This window comes from Cupressus sempervirens, chromosome 4 (assembly GCF_028749045.1).
Source record: "Cupressus sempervirens isolate cs-2001-9-10 chromosome 4, ASM2874904v1, whole genome shotgun sequence".
Taxonomy (NCBI): Eukaryota; Viridiplantae; Streptophyta; class Pinopsida; order Cupressales; family Cupressaceae; genus Cupressus; species Cupressus sempervirens.
Window position 1 is genome coordinate 807,683,720 of NC_143121.1, and position 23,636 is coordinate 807,707,355.

General features: G+C 37.5%; 1 protein-coding gene across 2 annotated transcripts in view; it reads left to right on the forward strand.

The window, feature by feature from the left end:
* The first annotated feature begins 14,462 nt into the window (after positions 1-14,462).
* The window catches only part of LOC149563849 (Phospholipid/glycerol acyltransferase family protein), a 65,833-nt gene continuing 56,659 nt past the window's right edge, over positions 14,463-23,636 (forward strand). Inside the window, exon 1 of one of the 2 annotated variants that reach the window (XM_089826976.1) lies at positions 14,463-14,892. In XM_089826976.1, the coding sequence (XP_089683102.1) occupies positions 14,696-14,892 (197 nt within the window). In that variant the 5' untranslated portion in view covers positions 14,463-14,695. The remainder of the gene's footprint in view (positions 14,893-23,636) is intronic. The other variant, XM_089826978.1, reaches the window with a different exon arrangement.

Below are 23,636 nucleotides of genomic sequence, written 5' to 3' on the forward strand. Positions count from 1 at the left end.
CTTGGTAATGGCGGTAAGTAATTCTATTCCTGGATCTAGTACCCTAAAATATGATGCTGTGATCGATGTTATTTTAAGTGAGGAAACTCGTAGAAAATCCTCAGGTGGATCTACATCAAGAAGTGCTTTAAATGCACAAAGCAGGGGCAGAACGACTGAAAGAGGAAGTAACTCTGGAAATCGTGGGAAATCAAGAGGAAAGTCAAAGGGGAGGAGGTCTCAATCGAGAGGACCAAATGATTGCTGGTACTGTGGGAAACCAGGGCACAAAAAGAAAGATTTCTGGAATCGAAAGAAAAATGAAGAAGATAAATCAGATGGAGACAAGGAGGCAAATGTGGTAAGTAACAAATTCGAAGAGGATGCTTTGCTTCTATCTTTAGAGAGTGTTGATGATTCATGGGTTTTAGATTCTAGTGCTTCATTTCATGCTACACCTCATAGAGGTTATTTCATTGATTATGTCCAAGGGGATTTTGGGCTTGTTTATTTGGGAGATAATGAACCCTATCAGATTGTTGGAAAGGGAAAAATTAAGATTAAGTTGCAGAATGGGAATCATTGGCTACTATATGAGGTAAGACATGTTCCAAAACTAAGTAGAAATTTAATTTCAGCAGGGCAACTCGGTGATGAGGGTTGTGCAGTTACTTTTAATGATAAAAATTGGAAGGTTTCAAAAGGTTCCCTTGTAGTAGCAAAAGGTGTGAAAGTAGGCACCTTATATCTTTGTACAGGTCATATTGTTCCTTCTACTTTGATTGTTTCAGAGAAAAATGAATATTCAGGAACAATTATTGCAGTTGAGCAGGGAGAACAAGTAGCTGTTGTAGATTCTGATACAACGTTGTGGCACAATAGACTTGGGCACACGAGTGAGAAAGGTATGAAAATACTTCATTCAAAGAAAGTTTTACCAGGTCTGAAATGTGTGAATATGGATTTCTGTGAAAGTTGTGTGTATGGAAAACAAAAGAGAGTGAGTTTTGTAAAGACTGGGAAGGAAAACAAAAAGGAGAAATTAGAGCTTGTGCATACATATGTATGGGGACCGGCTCAGGTATCTTCCCTTGGCGGCTCTCATTATTATGTTACATTTATTGATGATGCAACTAGAAAAGTATGGGTTTATTTCCTTAGACAGAAATCTGATGTATTTCAAACTTTTAAGAAATGGAAATGCTTGGTTGAAAATGAGACTGGTAAGAAATTAAAATGTCTCAGATCTGATAATGGTGGTGAGTATTGCAGTCATGAATTTGAAGATTATTGCTCCACTAATGGTATTCGTAGACAGAAAACTGTTCCAAGGACTCCACAGGAAAATGGAGTGGCTAAACGCATGAACAGGACTATAATGAAGCGCGCAAGGAGCATGAGGTTGCATGTTGGGTTGCCCTTACACATGTGGGCGAAGGCTGTCAATACTGTAGTATATTTGATTAATAGAGGTCCCTCTACTCCTTTGGGCTATGGTATTCCAGAGGAAGCATGGACTGGGAAGAAGGTGAGTTATTCTTTTCTCAAGACCTTTGGTTGTGAAGCTTTTGCTCATATAGACTCTGAAAATAGAACCAAGCTCGAAGCTAAATCAAAGAAATGTGTCTTTGTTGGATATGGCATTAATGAATTTGGTTATAGGCTTTGGGATTTTGAAAATCATAAAATTATAAGAAGTCGGGATGTCATATTCAATGAAAAAGTGTTGTACAAAGATCTGTTGCAACAACATGAGAAGAAAGAAGATGATTATGTAGTGTTGGATGATACTCCAAAAGCTGATGTTCCAGCCATTCCTCATAATGTGCAACAACCGCAACAACAAATACCACACATACCAGTGAATGTTAGACGGTCAACAAGGCAAATTAGACCTCCGCAAAGGTTTTCTCCCTCTTTGTATTCTATTTTACTTACTGATGCTGGTGAACCTGAAAGTTATGATGAAGCTGTGCAGGTGGATACTAAGATTCAGTGGGAGTCTGCAATGAAAGATGAAATGGAATCTTTGCTGAAAAATAAGACATGGGATTTGTGCAAGTTGCCTGCAGGTAAAAAGGCTTTACAGAATAAATGGGTTTACAGGTTGAAAGAAGAGGAAGGAGGTAAGAAAAGATTTAAGGCCAGGTTAGTTGTAAAAGGATTTGCACAGAAAAAGGGAATTGATTTTGATGAGATATTTTCTCCTGTTGTTAAAATGACTTCTATTCGTACTGTTTTAAGTCTTGTGGCTACTGAAGATTTGCATTTAGAGCAGATGGATGTTAAAATAGCCTTTCTTCATGGTGATTTGGATGAAGAAATATATATGGCTCAGCCACAGGGTTTTGAGGTCAAAGGTAAGGAGAACTTAGTGTGCAAATTGAAGAAAAGTTTATATGGCTTGAAGCAAGCACCTCGGCAATGGTATCTGAAATTTGACAGTTTTATGCATGAGCATGGATATAATAGGTGTCATTCAGATTACTGTGTTTATTTTAAGAGGTTGGATGATGATAGCTACATTATTTTATGTTTATATGTTGATGATATGCTTGTAGCTGGGTCTAACATGGATCATATTAAGGGGCTAAAATGCCAATTAGCACATGCATTTGCTATGAAGGATTTGGGGGCAACAAAACAAATCCTTGGTATGAAGATTTGCAGAGATAAGAAGAACAGAACATTGATGCTATCTCAAGCTGATTATGTTGAGAAGGTGTTGCAACGTTTCTCTATGGAGAATGCTAAATCTGTCAGCACACCTTTACCTGGTCATTTGAAATTGACTAAGGAGATGTGTCCCAAGACACAGGAAGAGGAGGATAAGATGTCCAAGGTACCCTATGCTTCAGCTGTAGGAAGTTTGATGTATGCTATGGTATGCACTAGGCCAGATATTGCACATGCAGTGGGAGTCGTTAGCAGGTATATGAGTCTTCCAAGATTTGAGCATTGGAATGTTGTCAAGTGGATTCTCAGATATTTGAGAGGAACATCCAATAAGTGTTTACACTTTGGGGGCTCTATTACTGATTTACAGGGCTATGTTGACTCAGATTTGGCAGGGGATATTGATACCAGGCGGAGTACTACAGGTTATCTCTTTACTATTGGTGGGGCAGCTATGAGCTGGGTTTCTAGGTTACAGAAGATTAATGCTTTATCCACTACAGAGGCAGAGTATGTTGCTGCTACAGAGGCAACCAAGGAGATGATATGGCTTCAATTCTTCTTGGAAGAATTGGGACATCCTCAGAAGGATAATTATTTGTTCACAGATAGTCAGAGTGCCATTCATCTTGCTAAGAATTCAGCTCTGCATTCTAAGACCAAACACATACAGTTGCGTACCATTTCATTCGGTCAGTTTTGGAGGATGGACAGTTAAAGCTGGAGAAGATACATACCAATGACAATCCAGCAGATATGTTGACAAAGGTTGTAACAAGGGAGAAGCTGAACTCCTCTTCAGCTTTGGTTGGTCTTTTAGACTGAACATGAATAAAAGAACAATAGAGTCTAGGATGGTTTGATCCAGTGGGAGCCCCATGTGGTAGTGGTATTGCTACAGGATCAGTCTCCAAGTGGGAGATTGTTAGATTGTGGTGACTAATTAGGAAAGTACTGTGCATACTTCATAAATAGAAAAAAATTTTGGGCAGTAGCTGACATGGTAGCCGCATATGGCCGACATGTTATAACCCTAAAGTGGTTTAATACTTGTATAAAAGGGCTTAGGGTTGGGTATTTTTCATAATGTTGTGATACGAAATTGGTTCTTGCGGCGGTATTGAGCTATAAGGGATTACAGATTGTAATCAGGTTGTAATCACTGGATTGTAATAAGATCAGACTTGGTGTTTGGTGGACGTAGCCCAGGGATTGGGTGAACCACGTTAAATCTTGGTGCCTTGTGTTCATTTCTGTGTGTTCTATTATTTTTTGTTATTGGTTATATTTGCATGTAGTTTTTTATTTCTGTCTGTGGTTTATCCTAACATCCCCCATAAGGATATCCCTCGGTATAGCTTGTGCAGGAAAGGCTCTATGATATGGAATAGTCTCAAGAAAGGAGTTCCGCTCATTAAGGGTGGCTTACATTGGATCTGCAAAAGTGGCTCAGAGGCTCAGTTCTGGCATGATGCTTGGGATGAGTATACTCCCCTGGTTGTTCAGTATCCTCATTTGCGCATGTTGGCTCAGAGTTTCTTTGATGCTGGATGGTCAAGAGTGTGTGACTTTAAATCTTTTTCCCCTCAGGGTCAGCGAGTGGAAGTGAGGTGGAAGAATCTGGAGGAATGGCCTATTTTTGGTTCAGAAGTGGAGCGAGCTAAGCTCTAGTACATTCTTTCGGGCGAAACTGTAATGCCCTTAGGGGTGATGATGTGTTGGCCTGGTCCCCTAATCCCAAGGGCATGTATACTATTTCCTCTGGTTATCAGGAGTTGCTCTCCCAACAGCTGGTGGGAGGGGAGGTTCAATGGTGGAAGAAAGTTTGGAGTCAGTTTTCTTGGCCAAAATGTAACTGCTTTACTTGGACCTTGGTTTGGAACAGGTGCCTGACTTGGGACAATATTTGGAAGAGGGGTTTTTTCGGCCCGTCGAGATGTATCCTTTGTAGTAGTGAGGAGGAAGACTCTGTGCATTTGTTCTTCCATTGCTCTTTCACTCTACAATTATGGAATTTTTGGTGGGATGTTTGGAAATGCCCGTGCATTCACGCTTCCTCTCTAGCGGATTTTTGGTTGAGACTGGGGAGGCCCCCGTCCCTGGCTCCCTTCTTGCAGGATGTTTGGTATACTGGACCTACCTTTTTGCTATGGCAAGTCTGGCTGGAACGAAATCGGAGAATATTTCAAGGAGAAGCTTTGGGGATTCAGTAGGTTTGGATTAGAATTTTGGGAATGATTCAGGACACAGTCTTAGCTAAGAGTGAGGTGGTGATGCCTCTTGAGAGGGAGGATGCTATAATGGTTGACAGGTTTGGAATTCTAGGAATTTCTCCAGACTTTGCCTGTGCTAGGAGAGGTAGAAGGGCGAAACATAAAGTTCAAAGGATAGGGAAATGGATGACCCCTCCGGCTGGCATTTTAAAAGTTAATACTGATGGTTCATCTAGGGGAAATCCAGAGCCTGTTGGTATAGGTGGAATTGGTAGGGATTATTCTGGTAAGGTGGTTTTTATATTCTCAGTCAATAAAGGGATGCAAACTATTAATAGAATGGAAGGGTTGGCTATTCTTTATGCTTTGCAGAGGGCATTTTCTCTTGGGTGGCGTAAGGTGATTTGTGAATCTGACTCTCAAGTTCTTGTGAATCTTCTACTTGAGAGAAAGTGTTTAGATGTTAGCTGGGAGTTGTCTTTGATAGTGCAACATATTTTATAGGTTAGTTCTATGTTGGATTCAGTGTCTTATACCCATATTCCAAGGGAGTGGAATAGGGCAGCTGATAGTTTGGCAAAATGGGCATCTGGAAATATAGATGGTTGGCGGATTGATGAGTGGGAGCAGCTGCCAGGTGAGTTATGTCAAGATTTGGAGAGGACGTTGACAGAGGATGTAAGTGGAATCAGGGAGAGTTGATTTTGCTTCTACAGTTTTTCTGTGGTTTCTAGTGTTTCCTAGGGTTAAGGCCCTGGTCTATTCTGTACTGCTTTGATTTCTTTTTCAATAAAGTTTTTACCCCTCTTTTTTCAAAAAACAATCTTCCTTCTTTGCAACAATCTCCCTCTTTCAATCATCCTTCTTCTTACGATGATCTTTTCAATCAAATTTCCAACACATACATACATGCATATACACATATATATACATATACATATGTATGTACATACATACATATATAGAGATCACAAGGGCATGACAACAAGATGCAGAGATCACACGGGCATGACAATGAAATGCAATGATCATTGGCTTTGTTGAAGTCCTAATTTTAATGAAGTAACATAATATGAAGTAACAAAATGTTCAATAAAACAAGTATGAAGTAACATAAATGGATCATCTACTTGATCTTATTATGACTTTATGCGAATGCATTCGATCATTACCTAGATTCAATATTATGCACAAGATCTTTGCTCAATCACCAAGAGATAATATAATTTGTAAGTATAGATTTCTGCATACTTAGTTTGGTATGAATAGTTTCAATTGAATGTAAGGATAATTGCTTGTGTAAATTCAAGACATGAATGATTAATTTAATTTAGCACAAGTACTATGCAAGTATGTATGTATGCATGTAAAATAGTTCACATAGTGAACTGATATACATACATGCATGCACATATGCATACAGTCATCATAATCAGTTATCCTTGAATCTGACCAAAGCCATTATATATGAACAAGAGCACAGAGATCACAAGGGCACAACATAATAACAAAATGCAACGATCACAAGGGAATAACAACAAAATCCTAGATCTCCACTGATCTCCACCAATGTTCAGAGCTCTCCACCCTTGTTTGTAGCTCTCCACCCTCTTTCGTGTGCAACTCTCCATAATCAATCAAAATGAATGAGGAATGATTAATATCATGTTTTCTTTTCTTTTTTGTTTATAATCCATAATCCACAAGATCTCTCTCTATATATGCATACATACATATTAGACACACAAATACGTGTCTGTATGTATGTATATATATGTATATACACACATACATACATACATATGCATATACATATACATATACATATACATATATACATACATACATACATACATATATACATACATATATATACACATACGTACATAAAAACAATAATGCACTTTCTAAGAGTTTACAATTTTTCAACAAAATTAATGTTTTACAAGAAAATATTGTTGAAATAGTACAAAAATTGCTTGACATGAGAGGTCCGCAAGTAAGGGCATTGACCAATCTTGAAAACTTGAATGCTAAAATGAAAGCTATCAATTATCAAACTCCTATGCCAGAGGTAGACATTCAGAAGTGTGATAATCAAAATTTAAGGCACAAGAGCAAGGAGAAGGTACGACTTTAGAAAGAGAAGGAGAAGGAGCAACTTTAGAAAGAGACTGCATGATAGAAACAACAACTAGAAAACATAGAGGATATTATGGGAGCCACTCGATAGAATCCAGGAAAGCGTTGCAGTAGGTACTATGACATTGGAAACACCAATTAAATTGGTCTAGTTGCTAATTAACTGGGTTGATTACTTCATTATTATATGATCCAATGGTAAAGTTAGTTATTATTTTGACATACATGAAAATATTATTATTATTCATTACTATATATACATACATACATGAAAACAACAATGCACTTTCTAAGAGTTTACAATTGTTCAACAAAATTAATGTTTTACAAGGAAATGTTGATGAAATAATACATAAATTGCTTGACATGAGAGGTCTACAAGTGAGGGTGTTGACCAATCTTGAAAACTTGAATGCTGAAATGAAAGCTATTGATGATCAAATACCTATGCCAAGGTAGATATTTAGAATTTTGATAGTCAAAATTTAAGGCACAAGAGTGAAGGAGAAGGAACAACTTTAGAAAGAGAAGGAGGAGTAGCTTTAGAAAGAGACTGCATGACAGAAACAACAACTAGACAACGTAGAGGATATTATGGTAGCCATTGGATAGAATCTAGGAAAGTGTTGTGGTAAGTACTATGACATTGGAAACACCAGTTAAATTGGTCTAGTTGTTGATTAACTAGGTTAATTACTTCATTATTATATGGTCTAATGTTAGTTATTATTTTGTCATACATGAAAACATTATCATTATTCATTATTATATATACATACATACATGAAAACAATAATGCACTTTCTAAGAGTTTACAAATTTTCAACAAAATTAATGTTTTACAAGAAAATGTCATTGAAATAGTACATAAATTGCTTGGCATGAGACGTCTACAAGTGAGGGTGTTGACCAATCATGAAAACTTGAATGTTGAAATGAAAGCTATTGATGATCTAACACCTATGCTAGAGGTAGATATTTAGAAGTTTGATAATCAAAATTTAAGACACAAGGGCGAAGGAGAAGGAATGACTTTAGAAAGAGAAGGAGAAGGAGCAACTTTAGAAAGAGACTGCATGGCAGAAACAACAACTAGAAAACATAGAGGATATTATGGGAACCATTGGATAAAATCTAGGAAAGTGTTGTGGTAGGTACTATGACATTGGAAACACCAATTAAATTAGTCTAGTTGCTGGTTAATTGGGTTGATTACTTCATTATTAGATGATCGAATAGTAATGTTAGTTATTATTTTAACATACATGAAAACATAATTAGTATTCATTATTATATATACATACATACATGAAAAGAACAATACACTTTCTAAGAGTTTATAATTATTCAACAAAATTAATGTTTTACAAGAAAATGCACCTAAAGAACTGTTAGTTCAAAACCAAGAACATGGTGTTGAAACAATATAGAAAGTGCTTGACATGGGAGGTCTGCAAGTGAGGGTGTTGACCAACCTTGAAAACTTGAATGCTGAAATGAAATCTATCGATGATCAAACACCTATGCTAGAGTTGCAACACGATGTGAAGTTGATTTTAGATAAAGTAGAGGTAGATATACAAAAGTTTGATAATCAAACTTTAAGGCATAGGTGCAAAGGAGAAGGAGCGGCTTTAGAAAGAGACTAGATGACAGAAACAACATCTAGACAACATTGAGTATATTATGGGAGCCACATGATAGAATCCAGGAAAGTGTTGCAGTAGGTGTTGTGACATTGGAATCAATTGCAAGTGTCTTTGAGAATTTATAGTCCAAATATCAAATGCTTATGAGAGTGTTCAAGTATTGGCATAGACTCCTTGCGATGACCCCAAGTATCAAATGTTTATAAGAGTGTTTCAAGGTTGGGAACCACTTCAACATCCTTTGCATGGTTTAGAGGTAATGTCATTATGGCAAAGGCTTTTTCAAGGGAATGAGCCTCATGATTATGGCATTTACACAGAAGAAAAAGTTGCCTCTTCAACTCCTTACACTCAACTCTTCACTCAAGTTATTCTTCCAGCAGTGAGAATAGCTACTACAAATTCCTAGGAGCCAAGGGACCTTGAAATTATGCTATGTTTTCAAGAGATATGGGAAAAGTTACTACTGTCTTCAGTACTTCATAACATTTTGGATCATATAGTGATGCCCAAATTAACAACATCAGTAGATACTTGGGATCCTCATACGGAGAGTGTGCCAATACATGCACGATTACATCCTTGGCTTCCATTTTTGGGATAGAATATAGAGCCTTTATATCCAACCATTTGTTATAAATTGGGAAATGTGCTTCATGCCTAGCTTTGAAGTGATGCATCTGCATATGCAATTTTATCACCATGGAAAACTATATTTGATCCTGCCAGATGGGAACAACTAATTGTTTGTTTTATTGTACCTAATCTAATGATAGCTCTACAAGAATTTGTAATCAACCCAGCTAACTAGCAATTAGACACAATTTACTGGGTTATGGCTAGTTTCTTTCTAAAAATATCTACTATGATATATTTTTGTAAAATTTCTTGCTAACTCTGCCCTTTTTTCTTGGTCTAAATTATTTTTGTGGGGGATCTTGAGATAAGTCACTTAGCATGGGTTGAGTAAGTTTTATTGTTTTATTATTTGGATTCTGGAATATGTATGCAGTTGGATCAATTTTTCTATTGTGCTAAGATGTAATAAGCACCTTAAAAAAGATATCTAAATATACCTATTTAGAAGGAAATATAAAGAAATACCTATTTAGAAAGAAAATAAATGAACATTTACATAGCCCTCAAAGAAAATGGTAGAGATAGGGCACAACAACAAAATCAGATAGCAAGGGCATGGCACGACAATGAAATTAGAGAGCAAGGGCACATAGATCACAAGGGCATGACATGGCAACAAACTCACAACACAAGGGCATGACAATGAAAACACAGAGCAAGGGCACGGTAATGAAATGCATAGATCACAAGGGCATGACAACCAAATCATAGAGCAAGGGCACACCAACAAACTGTAGAGATCAAAACAACAAATTATAGAGCAAGGGCATGATAATGAAATGCAGAGATCACAACAATGAAATGCATCATTCATAAGGGCATGACAACATTGACAACTATCCACCCTCATTTGAAGCTCTCAACTCTCTTTCTCATGCAGCTCTCCACAATCAAAACAAATGGGAAATGATTTCTTTCATATTTTTTCTTTTTGTTTATACTCACGAGGGCATCATAATTATGATGCCAACATCAAATTTGCGATGACATCGGGGACAATTACAAAAAAAAAACATGAAAATCAACACAATTTACACCACTATCGCAAATTATCATTGCAATTTGATCCCAAATGTTGTAGTGTGGAAAATATTACCTCTTGATCTAGTACCACTACCAATCCACTTACCAACTTTTTCCATGATTATACATGTCTTCTCTATGAATTTCAACTGATATCCCTTGTCAACTAATTGTTCAATTCTCAGAAGATTATGTTTTAGACCATTACCAAAATAAACATCATCAATGTTAGTTTTTGCATCAAGAGTAATATATCCTATTCCTTTTATGTGAAATGCCACATTGTTTCCAACTCTAACAATTCCTCCATCACAACTGTTGAACTTAAGAAACTTATTCAGATCTCCATTCATATGATGTGAACAACCACTATAAATGATCCAATCACATTTCTTCTTTTCAACTTGTGACACTAATGCCTTTTCTTCTCTAATTTCTTCTTTTCCAAGACTTTCCTTTTTAATTGTAAAAAATCATATTTCATCATTTTCATTCACTTTCACTCAAGAATCTTTCCACACTGGCTTCCACATCTTCATCGTTGTCATAAAGACATTCTCTAGGTTTCCTAGGCTTGAAATTTCTCTTATACTTATTTACTCTCTTAGGGTGCATTTAGAAGCATAATGACCATATTCATTGCAAGTCCAACATTTAAAGATTTTCTTACCTTCGGGTTCTTTTCTCATAAGCAAGGCAATTCCTTCTTCAATTTTTCTGTCTTCCTTTGTTGCTATTGGCATAATCTCCACTAGTACTCGCACTCCTTGTCAATGTAGGTCAAACACTCAATGCGTTGAAAGTAGTCCCAACTCTAGGTAAATCACCACTTTGCCTCAAACTTATCTTAGCTGATTCTAATCTTCCAAGAAGAGTCTCTTATGAACTTCTCTGTGCAAGGTCTATCTTGTTCAATCATTTGTGCTATTTGCTAATATGGAGTTTTCAAAGTTTTCAAGATCTTCCATACAATGCCATCTCCATATTTTGTTCCATCACAAGCCTTAATTCTTGCAACAATTTCTAATATCCTACCAAAATAACTTCTTAAAGATTCATCTTCCATCATTTTAGCTTTTGAAATAAACATATTCAATTCAACAATCTAGCCTTCTTAGCATGCTTATCACCTTCTTAAGTAGATTCCAAAGCTTTCCAAATTTTATGTGCCAAATTAAAAGATTTTACCTGAATGTACTCATTTTTAGAAAGTACTAATAAAAGTGCTTCCCTAGGAAGCATATTGCACATTCCTTAAGATTATCTTCTTTAACCACTTCTTTCTCCATTTTAGTGATCAACCAATCTCCCGGACCCATGCATAGAAAATGTATCTTCATCTTCTCTTTCCAACTATCATAGTTGGTTCCATCAAAATTCAAACTTTCTTTTATGAAACAACTTTCCATAGATCTCCTTAAGCTACTAAGATTTTTCTTTAAGGACCTATGCTTTGATACCAATTGTTAGAAAGTAAAGTTCGCCAAGATAACTTGGGGGGGGGGGGGGGGGGGGTCAGTTATCCAATTAAAACAACTCTTATTAACCTTATTAAATGTGAATCATGTGATCAATAAGAGCAACATCCACAAGAGGATAATGATGTACAATAACACTAGATTTGTTAACCAGGGAAACCCTTGATCATAGGGAAAACCCTGGTGGGGATGGTACCCACAAAATAATGTACTAATATATAAGTTCCTTGTAAGAGGATGGACCCTGTTAGGAGTCAATAAAATACATTCAGTACATATTAGTCCCTATCAAGAGACTTTCAATCCCTGTAAGGAGATTCCAACCTTGTTAGGAGTTGTGGAAGGAAGAAGGACCCACTGTCTAAACAACTTCAGGGGAAAGACCATCGAACTCATTGTCTAATTGGCCTTTGTACTATCCTTAGTAGAATAATAGCAATACAAATGTATCCATTTCTATCTCTTTTCCAAATTCAATCTCTTTTTTAGCTTGTTGTGCCTTATCCACACCAAACACTTCTCTAATCTCAAGATACTCAATATTGGATTCATTGGATCTTACATCCAGGTTCGCTCACTTGCATTACACAAACTTTTCTTATAATTTCTTACACAACCACTTACAACTCTTAACCAAAAGGAAAACAAATTTCCTTTATACCAAGTCCTCAAACTAATTAGTTGAGTTAGCGTTGAGGCTTTCTCAATTTACAATTATAATGGGACCACACTAAGATAATACAATGTACGTTACAATACATCTTTTCATAAAATTACATAATACTATCAGCTCACAGTCTTCACAATTCTTCATATGTGTAACCTTAGACTTAACACAATCAACCACACCATCACTGCCATATCTTCTTCCTCTATCTAAATGTGCAATACCATATTCGATCTCTATAAGAAGATATAATCCAATTATCAGAAACCGCTTCTTAGAAACTCTGTTAGAACTTTGTCTTCAATAAATCTTGAATAACTATCAACTATCTTCATATTTCTTCATGCGCTCTTAGCAACATCATCATGATACTTTGTAGAACATGTCTTCAATTGTACTTTTCCTCATCTCCATTCCTCGAACGTCATGATCTCAATCTTGATTTACTACTTTGTTAGTGTTTTCACAGCATAATAAGTATGTTGACATCAATGACAAACACACTCATGAATGCAACACACAATCATGCTAACAATCTTCCAAATGCTCCAACAATGCTAGGATACTCCCCCATAAGAATATCATCAACATTCATGCTAACAATCATAACCCTAGCAATAATCCTGATCATAAGCCTTACCCTAGCCCTAACCATATTTTTAATGTTGGCTCTAATTGTAACCCTACTTGTAACCCTAATAAAAACCCTAACCCTACATATAATCCTACGTATCACCTTAACATTTACCTTTTTGTATGTCTGACTTTAATCATAACTCTAAATTCTTCCTTATTGTAACTTTACCACTAACTCTTAACTTGAAGCCTTATCGTAAGTATAACCCTAACTATAACTTTGTACCTAATTGTAATCCTAAATAATTATATTGCTAACTCTAACCCTAAATAAAATTGTGTCTTTAACCTTAACTCTAACTTTAACGATAGTTGTACTCCTATCCATTACATTACCCTTAGTCCCAAGCCTTTCCCTAAGTCTTATAGAAGGTGTAACTAAATCAAGAAATATAATTTGAAACCCTAACCCTAACTATACTATGATTTGTAACACTGATTATAATACTAAAGACCTATATGTTTGACCCTTATCTAAATTTTAACCCTAATCCTAACCCTAACCCTAACCCTACTCCTAATCATAAGTCTAACTCTAACCTTAACCTTACTTCTAAATGAAACCATTGCACCAATCATAATTTCTAAGCCTTAAATCTAACCCTAACTCAATCTATATTCTTGGTCCTAACCCTAATCATATACCTAACCCTCCACTTCTCCTAAGTCTAAAACTCTAACCCTAACTCTACTCCCAAATATCACAAATTATAATCCAATAGTAGCCTTATCATAAGTGAACCCTTCACTTATCCTAAGCATGAAACCCTAACCCTAAGTGCACTCCTAAGCATAACACTAATTATAATCCTAACAAATGGCCTATCGTAAGTGTGCCCCTAAACATAACTCTATATCTAATCATAACTCAAAGAGTAATCCTACTCCTAGCCCTAATGCTTTGTCTAACCCATCACTTATCTTATGTCTCACCCTAATCGTAATTATAACCCTACCCCTATCAGCAAACCTAAGTCCAACTATAATCTAAATAATATTTCTAATGTTATGTCTAACTATATTCCTCTCCATAAATCTATTCCTAACCCAAACATTTTTCGTAACAATATTCTTAAAATAAATACAAATTAAAGCTATGCAAACACACTCTCACTCTATATAAGAAACAAATAATTAATCTTTGAGTTTATTATATGTATATATTGACTTGTAAAATTATTTATTTATTTATTATTAAACGGTTCAGTATAGGAAAAATGGAACAATTATTAGACCCAATCCCAACTTTATTCCCTTTGCTTCGTAGAAATGACTTAAGATTTGACCCTAATTTAGCTCTCTACTATTTTTGAAGATCCCTTAGACTACTTCACCCTGATGGAAGTAATTAAAATCTTTCATTCAATGAATCGCCATTTTTTCCAAATCGCTCCATACCGTATCGTACAAGTATTTGGCAACCCCAAATCTCACAGTATAAACAAAATCATTCCTAGTTACCAATTGTTCTCGATTTCCTTGACAGACGAAAGGCACCCAATTGGAAGTCAGAGTTCGAAACCCAGTTTAGTTGAACAGTTCAACATGTGAGGAGAATATCGATTCGGATGAGAGGATTTGAAAGAGGAGCAAATGGAGTGGGCTGCGAAGGACACGCATCTGAGAGGCATTCCGCGCAGAATGGTGATGACTGCAGGTGGTGCATTTACCATGCTGGTAACATCATTTCTCAATAACACCCACGTACACAATAAAGACACCCTTCTCCGCCTCATCAAGTCCAGACCTTCTGGCACTCCTCTCATTACTGTCAGTAATCACATGTCCACGTATGTTTAATCCATCTCTTATCAGTTTTCTGCTGTATTCAATAAGACACAATCGTGCTCTCTTCTGTTAATAAAAATGCCTTTAGAACTAAAAAGCACATTGAAAATCGTAATTTGGAAAACAACACTTGTCTATATCATGTTCAAGTTAAAGATTTCAAGTCCCTGCCTATTTCACGATTTCAGGAAATTGCAAAACCACCTTTCGTGAAATCTACGACATGTCTACTCTCAAATACTCACATCATGATTTGAGTCATATTAATAATTCACGCAATAGCGAAATGGAATCTGTATTGAATCTATATCAAGTCTAGTTCAAGCTCATAGCATTTATATCATGGTATTCAGTGATATTCAGAATGCCCTATAAGACCCGTGCAATGTCTGGTTCATTGTCAAAGATCCATGTCATCCTTTGGGAAATATACTTAATACCGATGCATTGTAACAGTCAGCGAAAAGATCCATATAAAACCTGTATCATATCTGGCTAAAAATTGAAATCCAATTCTTGAATGGGATCATATTAGAAATAAATCGTTAAAATGTTTAATACGACGACTGGTGAATACTTATATCTTATCGGTAATATATTGTTAGATCATGGTCCCATTGAGGGTTATAATGTAATTATCTCTGTAGGTGCTGCTTAGAAAATTTCAGAGAAAATTGCCAAATATTATATTCCTGTAACATACAACATGAAACATTGTAGCTTTCCCTACATTTTGTGAGGATTATGCATCAAAAATTATGAAATTCTCAAAATAGAGCTGTCAACGGGCTAAAAGATCCCTGTAAAGTCAGAATGGGTACTACAAACTTTCAGTTCTCCATTTCCATTGACCACTCAGAATCTCTGGTCAAGGGACTTGCTTATTTGATTTGTAAGCTCAACAGTCCAATATTCCTATTTTTGTTTTCAAATTTCTCACTCGAGAACTGCTCTGTGAAAACTAGTTCGGTAGTCTTTGCCATGTGAACTATGTCCTGACAGAAAAAAAAAATCCATATCGTGGTTTCAATCACATTATCAATGACCAAGCGTCGTGAGCATATGAGACCATCCTTGCAGGAGCAAGGGGATTTCTTACACTAACTTTTACATATTTTTCAATTTTTGTATCCTTTGGGATAAGCCACTTTGATTTTTAAGCTTAGCTGTCCAGGATTCCTTTTTTGTATTTCAAATGTCTCACTCGAGAACTGCACTGTGAAAATTAGTTCGTTAGTCTTTCAGTTTTCCATGTGAACTGTATCCTGACAGAAAAAAAATCATATCTTGGTTAAAATCTTATTAACAATGAGCAAGCCTCCTGAGGCATATGAGACCATCTTTGCAGAAAGGAGCACGGGGATTTGTTACTCTACCTTATGTATATTTTTCAATTTTTGTTTGTTTTTAATTGTCATAAACAAGCTTCAGAGTAAAGCTAGCCACCCCAGTCCATGTATATCGGGATTACCCATATGACTGTCTCAATTCTATCATTTTTCTTTGCCGTCGTCCATACCAACTTTCATTAGTGGTATGAGATCCATAGCAAGTTTCCCGGAATCCAAACATTGCAACACTGGGAGGTTGCACAAAAAGCCCTAGAAACGGGCATTACATCCAAGCATGGTAGATGGCCGTCTCAAGCTATAAAAACTATATCAGGAGCATATTAATAGGGTTTTGAGCTTAGTGTTCTTCCAGGCAAGTGTGGTTGTGGCGTGGGTCAATGCAAGGTTTAAACTATTTCCGTTGTTAGGCATGAAAAGAAGAATAAGACAATAAACTTATAAAAGGAAGCGGTGCTAATAGAGTATTTAATCTATATAACAGAAAAACAAAAATTGCATACAAATTACACTTGATTTCACCTAGGAAAACATTTTTATGTCAAAAACGCTGCAGTGACCTTTCTTTTTGCCTCAAATCAACCATTTACAATACAAGGACGTATTCAAATTTTTTGCTTTAACATAATGCATGTATATAGGCACAAAAGGAAACTGCCTGAGTAGTTACAAATTACAATATCACGTGGCAATTCACTAAGCAGACAACCCATAAAAGGACCCCAAAAAATTACTTGGGATGCTGTCTCAAACACTGCTGGAAATTATCCACCCCCTGATCCCCAGCCGGGGATTCGCACCCCCTCGACCCCTGTAGTGGCCCGGGTTCGGCACCCCATATTGTTGGAAGGTGTTTTCCGTTCTGCTTGTGTAGTCTGATCAATTTAAATAATGAAAAATACGCACAACACATTTCCAACAAGGCAAACTTTTCTGCAGAGAAGCTAGACCTTTTCTGCAGAGAAGCTAGACCAAACCTGTTAACATTTGGAGAGAATATAAAATGTCTATGGGTGTTGCTTCTAGTTAATAAGTTTGTCAACCAAGATTTTGAGGCATTTGGAAATGGTCTGTCAAAGCTTGGTTTGATAAAAATTGACTTGCCGAGGTTAAATACAAATAGGGGATAAATCTCTACTATGTTGGCAGAGTCTTTCCAAGACGGGATGCCTATATTGATGTCACAATGAATTTTTAATGCATAATCAAATATTTTGTTGTTGCCCCAGTAATCATCACCTTGATACGGGACATTGTTTTGATCATACAGAGTTTTACTATATGTCAAAAGTGGTCGATAGGCATTAATGGCATGCTGAGATATATTTACCACAAAGAAAATAGTCTAGGATATTTGCATTTTCTTGTCTCTTGAGTTGTAAGGTGCATATACTGTTGAAGCCTAGCCATATTTTGCTGTTACGTAATATAGATCCGTTTATGACCTTTTTTAGGCCACTTATATGCAATATCGTTGTAGTTCAGAGTGCCCTATGTCTTGAGTGTACCTTTTACTTGTATTTTTTCTCTGTGTTCCACCATATGCTAGAGTGTTTAACCTCTTCACCATGTTTTTTTTTCTGGTTACTTTTGGTTTGTAACATGATGGCATGGACTTCAGACTTAGAGCAGACTGGGGATAAAACTTATTTTCATTTTCATTTGATTATGTGCTGAATTGCAAAATAGTATTATCTTTGTAACCTGAATTCGGAGAGCTTTTACATGTCATTTAGAGCAAACTCTTTTTGTTGGAAAACGATATCTTAGTTTTGTTTGTTTAAGTTACACTTCAGCCAGGCCAATATATATAAGATCTTTTCAGGTAGATCAAATGGCCTAAAATTAGTCTTAGAAAAGGTCAGGAAAATATGAGAAAAAGTGCAAAGTCAGGTCAAATTTAGTTTAGCTTGTCTGAAAAAATGCTTGTGAGAATTCAAAGAGAAACAGGAAGCAAATCAGAGAAGATTGGGTTAATTTGAAAATAAGTGAGAATGTTGTGAAGACTAATTTTGTCTAATAAATGAATGACACTCTATGTTGTATCATTAATTCTTTGTTTGAATTAATGTGTAGAGTATACTATTGAGTGAGTTGTTTACAAAGAGGTAGGTCAGCAAGTCAATGATTTGAGTTAATGCTTAAAAGCAAAGTTACCAGATTCATTAAGGAAGGGTGAAAGTTGGAAGTTGGTTCACACCAAATTCTGGTACGGTGTAAATTCACAGAAAAGTCGCCCACAGTCTCAACAGTTTGCCGGAAATTCATTCTGCAGGACCCAGGACAAATTTATGAAGAATTTGGCCAACTTTACAAACTGACAGGTAAGCCCGGGAAGAATTTGAGATCGCTGCGTGAACTTGGGAAGACATTGAGCCGAATTTGGCTCCAAACGGCAGTATATTTGACTTTTCAATAATCTGTAGTCTGCTAGATTGAAATATCCCTAGCAGACTGATTCACTGATCCACTGTAATTTTATTTAAATAAAATTGAATTCTCCTGCAATTATTAAATGTTCTTACAGAGTAGACAGAAGTGCAGAAGTTTGGTATTTGATTTTTGATATTTTCTCTTCAAAATAGATGTGTTACAATATCTACTGGTAATAGCAGTATTTAAACAGCATAGTAATAATCCAAAACCACAGCACTTGAAAGCTAGGAATACCCAAACGAACCCAATAATGTCTGTTACAAGAATAAAGCAACCTAGTACCTTAGCTACAGTCAACGCCAGATATGGATAGGCAGCCAGCTACAGGTCTGCAACAGATCTGTTCTTATTCCAACGCCCAGGTGTTCAAAAAGGCGGCCCAATGCTGAAAGTCAGATCTGAGATGGCGGCTGCTGCTGAAGATCAGATAAGAAAGGCTGCCATTGCTGAAGCTGCTTGCTTTCTGCCTGGATATAGTACTGAAGACCTGCTGAGTCACAGCTGCTTGAGGGTTACGTCCCAAACAGTTTACTCTCTCAACCTAGGGTTAGTGTCCTAGTTGGAGGAATGCTCTACCAGAGCCAAGCACCCAAAATGATGGATGAATAATGTAAAAGATAATCTTTCCTTCCTTTGCTTCTCCTTATAACTCCCTACTAGGCATTTGAACCCTAAGAATGACCTAATATGACTTAAGTGGAAACTTTGGGTTATAATGTTTATTTCCATTATTGGCGTCCAACATAGAGGAAAAAGAAACATTATTTCAATCATGGTAAAAGTATCAAGCATCACTGAGGCTCCTGTAGATCAAATAGTAGAGGTCTGACACTTTCCAACGGACTATCACACCCTAGCACAACTGACCAACTTGAGCCAAAAATCTCTTTATTTCATCCTAGTGGCTAATAAATTAGCCTTATTTAAATATTTAATTACTAACTTAGGGAAATATTTAAATATTTCCCCAAGGGCCAACTAATAGCCAAATCACCTTCAGAAGGTGAAACTGAACTTGCCACCACCTGTGACTGATGCCGGATATCATGAAATAATCGTCAATCTCATCCCTCAAATCTAGGGATAACCCTAAAATGTAGGAAGACCTCTGAATCTCCTGAAATTGAAACCAGGGGACGGTCTCCTATAACCTCAATGCTGGATGATACCTCCACCTCCTAGAAAGTAGGGGTCTCCTCCTATAATTAAGGAACTCCTCTGAATCATGCCCTCATTATCAGAAACTTCAAATCCGAACACTGTAACCTTGATTGAGCCTCTAAACACTCTTGCCAGCCTACGAGACTCCTTGATAGGCTAACTCACATATCACTACCAGAAGGAGCTAAAGAGGGGACATGACAGTCCTCCCCTCTTGGAGATGCTTCCCCACAAGCAACTGCAAACTTGGATGCTGTAAAATGGATTCACTTTCCCATGTGGCATCCTCAATAGGGAGGCCTTTCCAATGGATCAAGTACTCCCAAATCACCCTTCTCTTCAGCTGGCATTCCCTTTCCTGCAAGATCTGCTCAAGAATCAGAATCAGTTTTCCCTCCTCATCCAACGGGGGTAGATGAAGGGATGCTACAACCTGCTGCCCTAGTGCCTTTTTTAGGTGAGATATATGGAATACATTATGAACTCTGCTGTCTGAAGGTAATTCAAGCTCATATGCGACCTCCCCAACATGCTCGAGGATCCTGTAGGGTCCATAGAAACGCGGCTTGAGCTTTTTAGCTCCACCCGTTTTAAGGGTGCTCTATTGGTAGGGCTACAGTCGTAGAAAGACCAAATCATCCACCTCGAACACCCTCTCCACTCGGCGCCAATCAACATAGATCTTCTACTGATTCTGTGACTACTACAAGTTCTCCCTAAGGGATTTCATAATGTTTTGGTTCTCTTGAACCCAATCCTGTGCTAGAGGAACTCTGCTGTCATCAATGGCCAAGTCTACGAATGATAAGGCACAGTAACATAGAGGGCTTTGACTGGTGTCATAGAAATAGTCATATGTAACAATACTCGCTCAAGTGTAACAACGCAACCATGCTCTCTGCTGTCCTGAGACATAGTTGCGTAAATATCCCTCCACCCATTTGTTCACAATCTTAGTCTGTTCGTCTGTTTGTGGATGGTAGTTGGTACTAGGTGTCAACTCTATACCAATGAGCCTGAAAATTTCCTACCAGAATGAACTCATGAACCTGTTGTCTTTGTTGCTCGCTATGGTCTTGGGAAGGCCATGGAGTCTAAACACCTCTTTGAAGAACAACTCTACTATTTGAGATGCGGTGAAGTCAACTGTGATAGGAAAGAAATGGGCGTCTTTGGTCAATCTGTCAACTACCACATATATACAATCTTTCCCCTGTACCGAGGAAGACTTGTAATGAAGTCCATGAGATCCCTGTCCACTTCTATTCCAGTATGGGTAATGGCTGCAATAATCCAACAAGGAAGGTATGTTCGGACTTATCCTGCTGACATGTCAAACATTCTCGAACATGACATAAAACGTCATCCTTGAGTCCTTTTTAAGAGAATCTCTCTTGTAATGCCCTATAAGTCTTACTGTACCTTGGGTGCCTTGCCATAGGGGTGTCGTGATAAGCTTGCAGAATTCGCTCCTTCAATTGAGAACCCAGAATAAGGAACACTCTGCCCTTGTAATAGATGATCTTATCTACTACACTATACCTATCATCTGAAATCAGCCCATCCATGATTTCACAAGCCTGCTGATCTTTGGAGTACTCAACTAAAACTTGAGCCTTCCAATTCGTTGAAATCTCGCTTAATGAACATATGGCAGCGATAGATGGTTTTCTGGAAAGTGCATCAGCAACTGCATTATTCTTCCCCTTAATGAACTCTATGTCAAAGTCATAGGCTTGGACTTTGCTTACCCATTTCTGCTATCTATCATTGAGTTCTATCTGATCAAGGAAGTATTTTAGACTATTGTGGTCCGTCCTCACCACAAATTTTCTACCAACAATGTACTGTCTGAACTTGGCTAATGCATGCATGATAGGCAACATTTCCTTGTCATATGTAGAGTATAGTCTCTCATTATCCCTCAGTTTCCTACTCTCATAGGCAATGGGATATTTATTCTGCATCAATACTGCTCCTATGCCCACACCTGAGGCATCACACTCCAGCACAAAAGGCTGTGAGAAATCAGGAAGTGCTAATACTGGACAGGTACTCATAACCTCCTTGAGTCTATCAAATACTCCCTGTGCCTGCTCTGTCCATCTGAAAACCCCTTTCTTTGTAAGATCAGTCAATGGTGTTGCTAACTGAGAGAAACCCCTCACAAACCGCCTGTAATAAGCACACAGACCAAGAAACCCACGTAACTTAGTAATGCTCTGGAGGTAGGGTGAATAGCTTGAATCTTTTTCTCATGTACTTTAACTCTGTCATCATTGATCACATGGCCCAAGTACAAAACCTCTCTAAGTCCAAATTCACATTTGGACAACTTAGCAAATAGAGACTGGTTCTCCATGATGCTAAGTACCTCCTCAACATGCCTGATGTGGTCATCCCAAGTTTGGCTGTAAATCAAGATATCGTCAAAGAACACTAGAACCGATTTCCTCAACTGCTTGTTGAAGATGTGGTTCATGCATGACTGGAAAGTAGCCGGTGCATTGGTAAGGCCAAAAGGCATCACCAAGAACTCATAATGTCCATAATGGTAGCGTAAAGCCGTCTTGTGTACATCCTCTGATCGTACATGGTTCTGATGATAACCTGAACGAAGATCAATCTTAGAGAAGTAGATAGCTCCATGAAGCTCATCTAGCAATTCATCAATGTGTGGAATAGGGTATTTGTTTTTGATTGTCTTTTTGTTCAGTGCCCTGTAACCTATATACATCTACAAGGTCCCATCCTTCTTCTTGACAAGTACCGCAGAAGAAGCAAAGGGGCTAGAGTTGGGGCATATGAAGCCCATGTCCAACAACTCATGAATGGTCTTCTCAATCTCATCCTTGTATGCCCTAGGATGATGATATGGAGTGGTGATCACTGGTTTAGCTCCATCCTCTATCCCATGCTCAAACCCTTTATCTAGAGGTACACCAGGAGGTATGTCACCAAAAACTCTGCCATGTCAGTCCATTATTGACTGAATATCAACATGAAATGTTCTGCCATCCTGAGGAGTAGGTATTTTGAACTTCACAAAACAACATGTAGCCCAAATCATATCATCATGTCTAATAATAGACTCCATCCTGCGAGAAGTCAACTCCTTAGGTCCACCGTTTGAAGCTGCTCTCAAGATCACCTTCTTCCCCCCAAACAGAAACTCTAACTGCATGCGGTGGTGATCAATAATATACCTTCCAATACCCTGTAGCCACTGCATACCCAAAATAACATCATAATCCTCCAAGGGTAGAATATAGAAGTCATCTGTCAAAGTAAAATCCCCCATCTGAATACTAAGTTGTGAGATCCTCCTAGTGCAGCCCAAAATTGCACCATCTGCAACCTTTTTTCCAAAACCCTCAAATATCTTAGATTGTAGCCCACGTTTCTCAACCAATTTCTAATCAATAAAGTTATGTGTAGCTCCTGTATCGACCAAACTCATGATTTGCTGGCCTTGTAATGTACCTTTCAGCCAAAAGGCATGGAATCTGGGATAACCAGATAAGGTAGCCATAGTCACTTTGGCTGCTGCCAATGACTCTGGCATGTCCAATTCCAACTGAGATTGCTCCTGATGAGTCTCCTTGGGACTATCCTCAGTGTTAGTGTCAGGTATCTCCTCATCACCAAACTTAGATGTCACCTCAATCAAATGAACCTTGCTCTTACCCATATAACGGTGCTTAGGCTCCCAAGGTTCTTTGCATGAAAAGCAAAGCTTTTTCCCCCTCAAATCATTCTGTGTCTCTGGGTCCATCCTAGGGGGTCTAGCTGACTGTCCG